At 39.6% G+C, this 14,764-nt stretch overlaps 1 protein-coding gene across 3 annotated transcripts in view; it reads right to left on the bottom strand.

Annotated features, from left to right (window-relative positions):
* The window catches only part of Med23 (mediator complex subunit 23), a 45,885-nt gene that overhangs the window by 18,953 nt on the left and 12,168 nt on the right, over nt 1-14,764 (bottom strand). The window contains exons 10-15 of one of the 3 annotated variants that reach the window (XM_052751193.1): nt 13,813-13,908; nt 13,233-13,250; nt 7,773-7,973; nt 4,305-4,448; nt 2,199-2,344; nt 1,456-1,701 (exon numbers count right to left, since the gene is read on the bottom strand). In XM_052751193.1, coding sequence (XP_052607153.1) covers nt 1,456-1,701; nt 2,199-2,344; nt 4,305-4,448; nt 7,773-7,973; nt 13,233-13,250; nt 13,813-13,908 — 851 coding nt within the window. The remainder of the gene's footprint in view (nt 1-1,455; nt 1,702-2,198; nt 2,345-4,304; nt 4,449-7,772; nt 7,974-13,232; nt 13,251-13,812; nt 13,909-14,764) is intronic. The other 2 variants (XM_052751194.1, XM_052751195.1) reach the window with 2 other exon arrangements.

The following is a 14,764-nucleotide window of genomic DNA, read 5'->3' as shown; positions in this document are numbered from 1 at the left end:
TGAGAAACTGTGTCTTATAAACACAGGAGGTGTTCTACTCAGCGGCAATTTACTTATAAATCTGAAATGAAATGGTTCTAACGGACTCGGCTCACTTCACATGTTTAAGCTGCGTAGGGCACTTGGTAATGATGGCCTGAACTACTGAAAATGAACTGTGATTTCTATGGTGCTTTAGGGTTGGGGTGCAGTCGTTTCAATCACACAGGGAAGAGCAACTGTCCATACAAGACCTAAGAGCGTGCTTGAGTGCTTTTAGCCTGTTTCTCCTCTCAAATAGGTAACTAAGTATCGTGAGGAATAAGAAAACATTTATCACAAAACTATTTAAAAATTATTGCTAAGACCTAAGTGCTCAGTTCTAGCAGGGCTTTGCTCAAACTTGTCACATAAGTAAGTAAAGTAACATACGGTCTGTCACAATGTTTACCATTTGAGAGAAAAAAGCAAGGCTTTTGTAGAGCCGACATACAGACATGCTTTCTTTGGCCTATACAGTGTTGTCTTAGGTTTACAACAATACTTAAAAACTGAGGGAATGAAAATTTCTGGATTGTCTAGTCTTTCTAAAAAATAGTAATAATAATAAAAACCCCTGAAACCCTAGATTAGGCAGCGTTCTGCTACCCACGTCAGCCAGACTGCTAGCTCTAATGAACTCCACAGCTATCTTGCTCAACCCCACACACCCCACTTCTGTGTGCACTAACACCGGCTTCTCACCAGGCTGGGCCAGGCTGCCCTACAGTCCCAGCCTGGTGACTCTGGGTACTTGAGTTCTAGTGCCAACAGAAGCTTTTCTGCCTCTGTTCTGTCTTTGTTTCCAAGAAACAACCACAATTCTACAAGTGTCCCTGTGTATAACTTAATAAGGTAAAAACCTAACATTTTAAATTCCAGGACTCAGCAACTCTCCGTTCTGAAAACTGTTTAAGCAAAAACTGAAAGCAAATGACCTATAGACAGTACAATTGTTACAAAGGCAACACCCATCAACATCTCCTTGATACGAAGACACTACCAAAACCTCAATATTGGCCCAGCAACACAGAGTGGCTGCTTATAGCCTCATAAGAAACTTAGTTGTAGCAACTCCATGATTTAGGAAAAATCATGTGAAAAGGTGTTTATTGTAGGAAAAACAAGATAGATGGCACATTTTTTTTGAGAACAACACATATAATAAATTCACAAATTTACTTATTGAAAAAAATGGAAAATTTCTTTCCATGCTCATCTCTTACGAAAAGGATAAGGTCATTATCTGCTCCATGCTCCTCTGTATAGTCTCGAATTTCTGTAGCTAACAACACTCATATTTGTGAAGCAATTACTTCTTAAATGCACTGACAAGACACATATATGTACACATATACATCTACAATTACAAAAAAAGTTAATACCAGATTTTTATCAACTCCCAGATATGGAACCAATTAAATAAAATGAACACACCTCATCTTGGCATGAACTGTCAGCGAATCCAGGAGGTTCATTGGTAAGGGGGTTATAGATGCTGAAGCCAGACAGCTTGTTCCAGGGAGAGGTACTCTCATAATTCCATTTCCATAGATAGTTTCTACTAGCGCTCCCATAGGTAGTGTAAAACACTCTGAATTTGTGGAGTATGCATTACATAACAGGGCAATCTTATAGTCATTCATCTGTAAACTTTTATTTCTCAGACTTTGCTGCAGGAACCTAAAATACCACATTTATTAAATAGAAAAAAACACAAATAACATCCATGAAGTTAATCTGCATTTAAAATTTTCCATCGTATACAGTTACTAATCCTATCTTTATTCCTACAGACACTACAGTTTCTAGTGAGATACAGAGTGATTCTACAGATTAAAGTTTGGGTAATATTGCAGATGAAACTTCATCCTAAGCTAACAATTAATGGATATTTGTCAAGACACTATGCATAATGCACTATATTAGTCTAAGTTTCAGAGGATGAAGAAATAACTCACAAACTAAAATAGAATTATTATCTGCCTCAATGTAACATACACCTTTATCATTGATTTCACTATGAAAAGACTGATCACGGGTATTTCATAAAATAAAAGCCAAACGAAGCATGGGTCTGAGCACAGTACAGGCTCCTATGAAATACTGAAATCAGTACTGGTCTCCAAGCCATTAGTAGCGGAAAAAAGGAAATTAAGTCCAAGTAACAAACGACTTACTCATGGTGAAGCTTCAGGGAATGGGGAATTGGGATCTGGAGCTTGGAGTTGTCGTTTTGAGCTTTTCTATTAAGATGAATCCAAATGCAAGTCATTGCAAAGGCATGCGTTGACTGGGGTTTGTTAATATCAGGAACTGGAATACACTGGAAAATAGCAATTAGCTTCCATATGAATGAGAATTAAGTGGTCACATGTGTCTTAGAAATCCTTCACAGTGTAACTCTTCAAAGCTCCCATCTTAGCTTAGCCCCAACAGATCTTGACTATTCAACGTTGCAAGGAGACCTTATAGCGTAACATTTTTAAAAAGATGGTCTAGTTGGCATGTTTCCACTAGTCAACAAAAAATAAAAGATGCTTAGCCAAGCTGTCCCTATCACAGAACTACTAAACAAAAATCATTTACAGTTTAATTTTGAAATATTAAACAAATACACAAATTATAACAAATTGAGATAAATGTATCAAAAATAAAATTTTGCAAATGTTTTCATTTTTAACACACATAAAAACACACAACTGTATATATTAATGTGGTATCACATAATGTACACATTGTACAGCCAAGTTAAACACACTTACTCCTCCAACACTGATTACTTCTTTATGGAAAAGTCCTGAAACAGCTCCTTGTAGCTTCTGACAGACAGTACACAACAGTTAGGGACAGACACTCTACTATCCATACTAAGACTTATTCCTGTCCAGCTGCAACTTAGACCCCATCACTCAATCTCTTCATCTCCGCACAGAATATTTTCCAAGATATAAAATTAAAAGATGAGCATAGACACAAAATCCTGAAATCCCAGCACTCATGCAGATGAGCAGGCAGAGCAAGTGTTTGACTACATGTAGCCTGAGCTGTATGGAGACACTATCTCACAATAAGACAAACAAATACACAATGTCAATGACCATCAAGAAGATGGCTCCGTCAGTAGACACCTGCTACCAGACCTGCAGACCCGAGCCGATCCCAGGAGCCACACGGTGCAAGGAGAGAACTGATTCCAACAGACTGTCCCAAACTTGCACATGTGAGTTGTGGCATGTAGTGTGCCCCCTATCCCCTGACAAAGACAGAAATGTAATCTTCTTGAAGATTAAAAAAGGGGGTAAGGACAGAAGAGATGGCTCAGAGACTGGGTGCTCACTGCTCACGAAGAGGACCTGATAAGTTGGGTTCCCAGCACCCATACTGGCAGCTCAAAACCACCTAGATTCAGCTCCAGGGGATCTGATGTGAATAAAGAAGACTTTCTTAGGGCTTCTGCAGTTACCTGCATTCTTATGTACACGACTCCCCTGGCCTCCAGAAATGCATAATTAAAAAAATAAAATAAAATCTTGAAAACAACAAAACACTAGGAAAATATGAGAATCCTGAAGTTGAGGACTGCCTGGAGAACACAGAAAGATCCAGGTTATATAGTGAGACTCTATCTCAACAAACAAACAAACCAAAAAACAAAGAAAACAAAAATATGCTGGATATTGAAAACAATATAGATAGCTGGAATCTGCTTTAAAATTAAAATTACCCAGTATTAACAACAACAACAAAAACAATAAAGAGGCAGGATGAAACAGCAGCTTCCCTAGATAGGTACATGAATGTTACTGCTCTGTTTATTCTACTTTATGTTTAAAATGTTTCCATTAAGTACTTCTAGAAAATGACAACCATCAAAATAAATCATGCCTTTCTCAAGCACTTTAACAGAAAACTAGGTTAGGGAACCCTGAGACCTAGCCGACAAACAAAAACTAGATACTAACACACACTTATTATCCGACCACTGAGTGATGTGTACAGATTAAAAGAACATTATGGCATTTTAAAACAATACAATTACTTAGAATGTGTAGGAAGAATTTTCTACACTAGATATCAATTGTGATTTAGGACAGATGTTAGAAATAACCTTGTTAAACTTTATTTTATATACAAGTAAAGAAAGGTTAAGAGAATGCCCAGACCACCAATCAAGAGTGAGCCCCAGACTGGGAAATAAAGTCTCTGTGATTCGGTCCTCTTCCACAAAATGCACATAAATCGGATAAGCTTGACCTCTCTGTTAAGTACTCGGTCAAACTTACTTCCTTTTCTGGATACAGCAGGTCAAAGAGCTTCATGACAGGAAGAAAATCAGCAAGTGCGTTTTTCTGAATACTTCCAGAGATGAATTGGAGCAGAACCCACATCAGATGGTCTCTGCCTTTAATCAGTCCTCGCCCTGCTAACTGTAAAAAAAAAAAAAAAACCATTAAAGTACAAATGTTCACACAGCTACTAAAGACGTGGATGTAGAAAGCTGCGGCTTGTTTTTAACAGAGCACCTTGACGTCACAATCTAGATCTCATGTGACCCCCAAAGACACACATGCTCTAAGGCGGGCTCGCAGCTGCTGTGAAGTGCTGAGGGGGCAGGGCTAGGGGAAGAAGCTGTGTCACTGGGTACACCACTGAAGGTCTATTTGGATAGTGGCCCCTTCCTCTCTCTCTGCTTCCTGGCTGTTCTAAGGTAAACATGTCTTCAGTCACATGTTCCCTCACCAACACACTGTGTCACCACAGCTCAAAAGCATCTTGGCTAAACTACCATGGATAGAAACCTCAAAAACTGTGAGGCCGAACAAACCTTTCTTCCCTCTAAGTTCCTTATCTAAAGTCCAGTCACACTCACTGATGTGCAAAGGTGACCAACCCGGTTTCTGTTCTCAGAAAGTCACTATCTTAACTTTGTGCTTAGTAATCACTTATTCTCATTTCAGGACATAAATGCATAGCCTGCTAAACTACATGTGTTTCTTCCTGCTCCTTTAAACCACACATTAAAAAAATCAGTTTTAGGACATAATTAAGTTGATCATGTATACATGAGAATAAAAATCAATATTATGTAATTTTTATTTTAAAAAAACTCATCAAAACACAAATACTTAACCAAAATTACTTTTAACTTAAAATCCCTCAAGAGCTAGATAAAACAAGTGTCCTCATTTACAGTAGATTCTATAGAACCCAGAGCATGCGGGTGAAGGGTCCGCAGATACTGTGTTCTGATGCGCATGTCCCCCCGCCCCCACCAGTACCTAACACAGACAGGTAAGGACTCAGGACCCTCCTCCTGTGCCCCTGGACCTTCTACTGCTGCACACTCCCTCAGCCCCGCCAACAATGGACCCTGGCGGATAAGAGGCCGCTGGACCCCCCACCCATGTGCACACTCCTGCCATGAGGCCCAGACAGACAAGAGATCCCTACCTCCTGTCTCCAGAGAAAAACTGTGGTACTCAGGGTACTCACTGCAACCAGGAAAGGTAGAAGTCTCTGGACCTCCTATGCTGTTTGTGTGCATCTTAGGTGCTTTGCTGTATCTATGCATGCTGTGTGCTATGCTGTCTGTCTGTATGCTGTGTGCTATGCTGTCTGTCTGTCTGTCCGCTGTGTGCTATGCTGTCTTGTCTGTATGCTGTGCTGTCTGTCTGTCTTTCTGTATGCTGTGTGCTATGCTGTCTCTGTCTGTCTGTACGCTGCGTGCTATGCTGTCTGTATGCTGTGCTGTCTGTCTGTATGCTGTGTGCTATGCTGTCTGTATATCTGCACGCAGTGTGCTATGCTTTAACTTCCTTTCTCCTGAATACACCTTGGCTGACAAAGACAGAAATGAAGGACTCCCCTAACACACACACACACACACACACACACACACACACACACACACACACACCCCAGCTTGTGAAGTTAGGGGTCCTGAATGCCCAGCTTCACTGCACACTGCCCCATCTTATGAAACCCAGCTCTGAAGATGAGAGGACACGCACACAAACACACACCGCACTGACTCCGGCTTACCACAAGTAGGAGGGCAACACAAGAGGGTGGGGTGGAGAAGAAACAGAACGTACTATATGCATACATAAAATCAAAGGACAAATTGAATCAGTGTGTGTATGTGCGCGTGTATAGAAGAATCCACGCTGTAGTGATGTTATGGGTGTACCGAGTCTTCATTTGCACTCAATGCCCCTAAAATCTTACAGCGACAATCACTTGTCCTACACATACTTTCCCACGTGTCTTCCCGTTCTGAACTCACTGTCCTGTCCTTCCGCTCATGACCAGGTAGAAAGCAGTGAGCAGGCGATCAGTGCTAGCTGCCTGTTAAACCCTCGGGAACCTGCCAGGGCCCCAGCTCTCCACTACTCAGTTTATCTTATCTAGGCTCTGGCTCTTCCTCTACATTGGTGCAGACCTTCAACATCCTCCACCCAACCCACTGCACTATTTCTCTTACTGTTTTGGTCATACCTGTCTCTGTACTCTAAACTTACTCCATATCGCCATTAGCAGTCCTTTTTCCAATGTGATTCTGCCATTTCACTCTTCCCTGCTGCCAAAAGGAAACCTAAGCTCCGTGGCCACATGAAGCTGTCCATGCCTGTCTGCTTTCCTGCCCTCCTCCTAGCATCATCCTGAACACAGTTTCTTTCCAGTTTTCATACAACTTTCTATCTTTCCAAAAACTAATAGCACGGGCAGGAAAGTACTTTGTATGTTTTTCTCTTGGGAAACTTCTATTCATCTTTGAAGTATTAGCTTAAACATCCCTCTGATAAAGCTAGTTCCAAGTTCTTCATTTAGGGACTTTCACTCACACTGTAGGGAAACATGCTTCCATGGTGTACTGGCTGGTTTCTTGTCAATTTGACACAAGCCAGGGTCATCTGGAAAGAGAGACTTCCAACTGACAAAATGCCTCTATCATTTGATAAAGTGCCTGTAGCTAACTCTGGGATATTGTCTTGATTAATGACTGATATGGAGGCAGTACCCTGGGCAAATGGGCCTCAGTTGTGGAAGAAAACAGGCTGAGAAAGCCATGGGAAGCAAACCTGCAAGTTGTATACATCCACAGTCTCTGCATCAGTTTCTAGCTCCAGTTTCCTGACTTGAGATCCCCCCTTTGTGGTAGACTAAACACTGTAAGATGAAATAAACCCTTTCCTTCCCAAGTTGCTTTTGGTCATGGTGTTTTATCACAGCAACAGGCACCTAATTAGGACACATGGTAACAACTACTATAATAAAGTTGCTCATATATATGTTATATATATATTCCCCTCTATCATAGGACTCCTTGGTGGTACTGCAGTGTCTTTTCATTTTGTATTATGTGGTCCTGGCATTGTGACTATGTAGAATGAATGACAAATTCATTTAGTTTTTATAATTAGAAAGAAAATTGAAAAGTTAAGAAACCATCAAAGTTCTAAACAGAAACCAGGCATAGAAATGCATGCCTTTTATCAAAGCACTTGGGAGCCAGAGGCAGGAGGATTTCAGAGCAATCTGGTCTACACAGTGAGTTCCAGACCAGTCAGGCAACATGTGAAACCCCACCTTTAAAAGAGGGGGGGGGGGCAAGCTAAACAAAACCAAAATGAGGGCCCTGACTTCTGTGCCCTCTGAACCCAGAATCCTGTCAGTGCTCAAAGCAGTCTAAGCCATGCCCACCACCAGCAGGCAGTGTGGTTCTGAGCAAAGTGTGCTTTGGTACATACCTTCTGATGGAGAGAAAGGACCATGTGTGGGAAACTGGCAAACTGGAAAAGCACAAAGAAAATGAGCTGACTGGAGAGATGCTGCCACAGGAGCTGGCTTGTTCCCCCATCGTCAAACTTCTCCTCGGTCTCAGACCTCTCCATGGCATACACCACCAGGTCCACCAACTGGTCCTCCAGCACAGGGCAGCGCTGCTTGTGCTGTAGGGCAGAGATTGAACACAGTATTCCAAAAGCCTCCTGGTTAGTTCCGACATCACCAGTTAATGGGCATTAATTGTGACAAGAGGCTGAGAAGCATGAGATGGAGTTGAAGTTAAGGCTAGATCTAGTCTATTAAAGCTGCATCATGTCATGTTACCACAGGATGAGTTTCAGGAAAAACATTTCCATGTCTCCTGCTTCCAATTAATTTTCTAATTGATTTTGACTACAGAACTGTTTCAATTTGACAAAAGGCAATCAAAGCACAGTTACTACTTTGTTAAGATAATAGGTTAAAGTGAACATGAGAGGGAGATACCGTCATTTTTGCAATCTAACTCGAAAAATGAAAGGCCTAAATTTCCAGAGATTCAATATTTAGAAAAAGCAAATGAAGCAATATGTAAACCTGTGGGTTTTAAAGTGACAGCTCCACGTCCACAGTTCCATCACTTACGAACATAAACCAGCTATCAGAATGTCTGTTCTTCAATGTGTAGTAATAATCCTGATTTTGAAACTTCTTCCATAACCAAAAAGAAACTGATCTCTGAGTTAACCTCTGCTCTTCCCTTCTTTGAAGGCCAAACATAATGCAGCTTTAATTTTCAATTAGATCATTTTAAAATCTAAAACAAGAAAAAGAGTTGATTTAAACACTAACAATGAAAATGCAACTTCCCTTTCTAGAGGCAAAAAGATTTGTGCTTTTAAAAGTGATTTAAAATGTACTTTTACCAGAATTAAGTCATTTTAAAAGCAACTTCATTTTTATCTTTTTAAATGCTGTATTATGTAGTAGCAGGCAGTTGGAAGCCTTTCTAATGAACACAATTACTAAAATGCAGATGACTTCCCCTATACTTTAGATTTAATTATTGATGTCTTTTGCCATGAAAAAGGGATATGATTTCTTGAATTTATAGAAAAATGCAAAATGGGGACAAATTTGGGGAAACAGAACAATCCACTGCACCCCCTTTGCATGCTTTGCCAGCTCCACATTGTAAAGCTCCAACACAGCTGCACTTTCTCGATGCATGCAGATAAAGCAAACATCTACCCAGAACAGTAAGCGTCAATGGTCGGTTCGTATTACGTTTGATCACAGTTGCACCACGTTACAGGTTTACAGAGAGCAATAGAAACACCACCAATTGAGACTCCAGTACTCCTCCTCCAAATGTAGTTACCAGTATGAAGCAGAGCAAAGTGCAACAGACAACACTACAGACTAGTTCTCAAGTCAGCATGCAACTACTGTGTACAGGGCTTGAAATTCACTAGTTCTGCCAACCACCGACAACCTAGGAGGTGTGCCAGACAACACAAGTTTAGAACGAGGTCATTCCAAGTATACAAGAGTCAGAAAAATTTGGGAAAAGAAGGAAAGCCAGGATTTCCAGTAGGAATTTTTTTACTAGTGATGAGAATTTGCTTCTACTTTGGAGACTAGCCAATTTTTCAACTATCCCTCCATCCGTGGAGGTCTTCCATCAGTCTACTTCAGGAAAAAGGAACAAACGGAAAGAAACTAGCGTTCAGCGCCTGAGCCACTGCGGAGCTCCCCTTCCTTGTATTAGTGGTTTGTTTTTTTAAGAGTGGATGTTTACCTACAAGTTTTCGGCCATGTTGTGATGGTCACACAGTTAGTGGTTTAAAGAGGGATGCCAAAAATATTAGAATTGGGACAAACTAAAAGCAATTGGAAATTCTGTTAAAGCTGATGTCTTTCAGCATATGCCACATCTCATGTTCACACCCCAGCTTTTCAGTAAGAATCGAATACACCAGGGATCGCTCTGCTACCTCAGGCTTTGGCATCTGATGGAAGCAAACTATGTATTGGATTAATTATTTGGATAAAGTCAGGTACTTTCCTTAAAACTAAACATAAAGGTGGATTAAGCACATTGCTTTATTGACCAATTTGGCAGTATCAAAGAAAGAAAGGCCTGAGATATAAAATGACCTGTCCTTCTACTTTTCAGTAACCTTTGTGACAGGCTAGTACTCAGGAGGAAGAGCAGACCGGCTGACACCAGGGCAGGGCTACGTGGATGTTGTAAAGGCAGCCCGTTGTATCAGAGGGTTTCAGGTTAGCCTAAGGTACCTAAGCTATATATATAAATAGGCTTTAGTTTTCTGCTTTGATTTGTGTGTGTGTGTGTGTGTGTGTGTGTGTGTGTGTGTGTGTGTGTGTGTGTGTGTTTTAAAGCCAAGGTTTGGCTATACAGCTCCAGCTGACCTGGTATTCACTATGAAACCTATGCCGAACTCAAACTTGAGTCAATCAATCTTCCTACCTCAGCCTCCTGAGCACTGGGATTAGAAGTGTGACACCACAATTAGTTTGCTTTAGTTTTCAATTACTATAAAATAGGTACAGGTACATTCAAACGAAAAGTTTTCATCATACTTCAGATTGTCTCATAAAGTGGACTAAGTGAACACTTCAAAGCTTTAACAATTTTATTTATAAATCGCTAGACTGGCATAAATGTTGAACTTTTAGTTTATAGTGTATCTATATGCATATTTATTTTAAACCTGTTTTTAGCAATGAGAATATCCAAATTTGGTATTTTAAAATTAATTTTCTACATAATAGTTCAAACTGTACTAGACCCCACTTTACCCCTCAACCGCAGCCTGCCCTGCTTCCTTCCCACCACTAGCACAACTGGTAAACGACACTGCTTTTCCGCATTCACTGACACTCACTACTGACAGGCAGGTGACACTTTTTATATAACAGCTCCCCTTTGCACTAAAAATTTCAGAAATTTTACTTATAAGGGCTCAAGCTAATAGAAATTTATATCAATTTTAATACTGTCTATTCAGAGAAAGTTGGGAGGAATAAATCTCTCTTGTCTATTAATCCCCTACTTTAACCAAGGAGGCTGCCAATCAGAATCAGATCCCTATGTTAGTAAATAGCTTCCAGAGGCATTTCAGAGAGATGGTAGCCAGAGCCTATACACAGCATACAAAAGCTTAAGAAGTGTAAGTGATTTGTGATGCTTTTTTTTTTTTTTTTTTTTTTTTTTTTTTTTTTTTTTTTTGGTTTTTCGAGACAGGGTTTCTCTGTGTAGCTTTGCGCCTTTCCTGGAACTCGCTTTGGAGACCAGGCTGGCCTCGAACTCACAGAGATCCGCCTGGCTCTGCCTCCCGAGTGCTGGGATTAAAGGCGTGCGCCACCACCGCCCGGCTTGTGATGCTTTTAATTGTAAGAAATAAGATAGAAACTCTGCTGTAAACACAGAACACAACATTTCTTTTTTCCACTGTGTTTGAGCTCAACATTCTACCTTGCTGTGGCTGTGGAACTGGGCTATTTATGACTTGTCTGTGACCAATTTTAGGATTAACCATAGCCCAATTCCTACTGGAAAATGCAATATGGACAGGCCATAAAGTCTTCAAGCTTTAATTATTGCACTGTTAGAGAAAGGACCAGAAAGTACAGCACAGGGTATATAGTTCTGTAATGATAAAAGATGCAGTTAGATGATTTGATCCTTTTTATTCATATAGATTTAGCCTGCATGTTCTTTTATGCCCTACTTTCCATATGTAAAATAATATACCAAGGCAGCACTTCGGCATATTATCTTGCATCTGTAGACCCTCTCACTACAGAGCTGCCTATGACAACAATTACTGATGATTCGTGAATTTTTGACAATGTTTACACTTCGGTGGGACCAAAACTAATAATGTTCTGTCAGCATTTCCATTATAAACTTTATTTTTTATGGATTTAAGTCTTAGTCATAAACTTTTTATAGGTTGAAACTTTTTATTAAAATGATCAGATTGCAAATACTCTTCTTGGAATTATTTTGTCAATTTCTATTTGGAGGCGAGCTGCCTCCTTTCCCAAAGGAGGTGGGGAAGCCACAGATAGCTGAAGATATCTGGGGGATGTATTTGCAGCTCGAATGACATTTAGCCACCGTATTATAAAAAAATTGAGTCAAGTATGACTTAACTTTCACTGAAAAATTAGTTTTAAGACAAAGTGTGAAGCATTCTTGCAAAGTTAGCTAATACTTACCTCTAGCGCAGGTGAAAGTGGATTGGAGTTAATGACTTGGTATTTAAAATGTTAATGTGACAGATTATAGGAGGTGACTGTCAGGTACTTTAGTGGTCAAGGAATTTCAGTTTCACATGTATAAAGGCTCTTCCAAACAAGGAAACTTGGTAAATTTTTTAGAAGAAAAGACCAACTGAAAATAATACAGAAGGAACTACTACTGGCATGAGTTTGGCATGCAGTTTCAACACTGAGCAAGTTTTATGGCCAAGCCGTAGGTCCGTAAAAATAGGGCTTTATCAATGGAAGCACTGGTACAACCTTCACTATGGTATTGCAAACAGCAACGCTACTTTACAGAGCCTAGACAAGAGCGTCTTTTGAAAATCAAAAAGTTGCTCTATTTTAATATGCTGGGCTCAAAAATTGTTAACAAAAATAATTGGAACCACTATTTTGCTTAAAATCTCAAAGGTACAAAGTCCTGGAGCAGACTTGGGACTGCATAAAAGTTTGGCTTGTCAAATGTAGCCATCGTGGTTTTCTCCTGCCACAGGTGGGCTTCAACTGAGGAGCCCACTCTAAGAGAAGGACAAAGAAGGGTGTTTGTCAAGAGGTGTGGGGCCACCTAAGCGTGTGACATTTCTTAGTCAGTCCCCAGATTTCCAAAACGCCTTCCTTGTTTAAAGCTCACCACTCCAACTTTAAAAGCAACGTATCTCTATTAAAATGGTTTTTTTCTTTCCTTTTTAAAACTGTTTTGGTGTTAAGGCAAATCAACACAAGTATGTTTGTTGTTATTTGTTTTTCTTAAGTCTGGAAAGATACGAGGCTATCACCAATCTTTCCAACTCTGAAAATTCCATCAGGCTAGCTTTAGCCCTCAAATGAAAACAGTAAAATGGAGTGGGGGTGGGGGGAAATCCCATCAAAAAGTGACAGGTTTTACTGAGTGCCAAGTGTTGTCTCTTTCTTAAAAAACAAGAAACCAAAAAAATATATATTAAAAAAAAAAACACCAAAAACAAAAACAAGAACCATCCACCAAAAAGAACTCTCACATCCCAAGAAGGTTTTTCAGTGGCCTTGGTCTCAGCATGGTCCCGCCAATTTCAAGCCCCGACCATACACGTATTGTCTAAATGAATCAGTGGCTACAAAGCGGCCAGCGTATCGTTAGTCACAATACAACAGTAAGGTTGTGAACATACCTGAGCAATGTTCAAGGTCTAGAGCATTGGAGGATGGGCAGGACAAGACAGGACAGAACAAAAATAAAGGAAGAAAAAAAGAAAAGACAAAACAGTGACTATGAGGCCAGCCTCAAGAAACCCAGAGTCAGCACAAACCCGCCCACATGTCAAACCACCAAAACCAAACACACACACATCCAAAAAAAAAAAAAAAGAAAAAAGAAAGAAAGAAAAAGAAAAAGTCAGCAAGGCGGCCACTCTGAAGATATTAAGGGTTATAAAAAGACACCCCAACAACAAAAAGTTAAAAAAAAAATGGTTAAGTCATGTGTAGGTTTCTCTGGCAAAAGGTAACTTGAAACTGGCCTTATAGAAAAAAAGCAATGCAAAACAAACCAACTTTAAAAATACCTTCAAATTGAAACATTCTTAATGCAATATATAAATGATAGAAGAAAACATTGTTGAATAAACTATATACTGAAGAGATCATCCAAGAGTTCTTAACTGTTTTGCTCAGTTAACTACAGCAAAGAAAGTAGAAAAGAACAGTGCAGATAGGTCTACAGGTGGGGTTGGCTCCAGCACAGTACAGTACCTGCTTATTTAAACCTAGCATATTGCAGACCATATCCCTGGAATAAGGCTGCTCCAATACATATCTCAACAAAGCAGTCTGTGGTTCAAACAGATCCTTTAAAGGGAAATAAAAAAGAAATTACTGCTTCAAGATTAACAAATGTGAATTCAAATGATTTGGAATTAAAAGTAAAACCTTCTAAGGCACTTGTTACCTTTCCAGTACACGAAATCTGGTGGGGAAAAAAAATCATATTTAGTTATGTGTTCCCACCTCTCATTTGAAAACCAGGGTGAAAGCCTTGTGTGAGGTATTTTAAGGGTTAAAAGTCAAGACAACACTAGAATCAGATCTTTTCATTTCCCCCTTTTCCTGTAAACAAAACATTTACAGTTTTCTGTTTTAGAGTCTCTACTTAAAATGTCAATTTCATATTGTCATCAAATTCATATTGTCAATTTAGATAGGCTTTGTTCTGTCCTTGGTGATATTTCTCAGACATAATGAAGCATCAATAATATTTGTGCTTCCTTTCTGTGCAAAACTGACAATTTTGCAGAAGTTTCTATGTATCTAGGCATACAATTTTTTATAACTAAATCCAGGCTATACAATTACTAGTATGAAGGTACACCCAAAAATAGAACCTTTTTCTGAGTTTACAGCTATTTTTCTAAACACCTGGCAGCTCGAGTATTTCCAATATAAGCTGCTGGGTCCTGTGTCTCTAGCAAGATTGTCAAAGTAACCTTAGTGCTTAAACACACGATTTTGGGAAAGGAGTAGGGTGATGCCTGTGTCACTTTGGTGAACCTGCACTTAAATATACTAGCTCTAATACAGCAGTACTTATTAAACATATATAAGGAGATTCTGTTTTCCAGCACACACATCATCTTTACTTCTGACAAGTCACTGCAAAGTTTACTTCAAATATTATTTGCATAATGGTTGATTGGTTGTATTTTTT

Source organism: Peromyscus californicus, unplaced genomic scaffold (genome assembly GCF_007827085.1).
Source record: "Peromyscus californicus insignis strain IS unplaced genomic scaffold, ASM782708v3 Scaffold_22__1_contigs__length_63687245, whole genome shotgun sequence".
NCBI lineage: Eukaryota > Metazoa > Chordata > Mammalia > Rodentia > Cricetidae > Peromyscus > Peromyscus californicus.
Note: the sequence above shows the minus strand (reverse complement) of the source record. Positions and strands in the feature narration are given on the sequence as shown.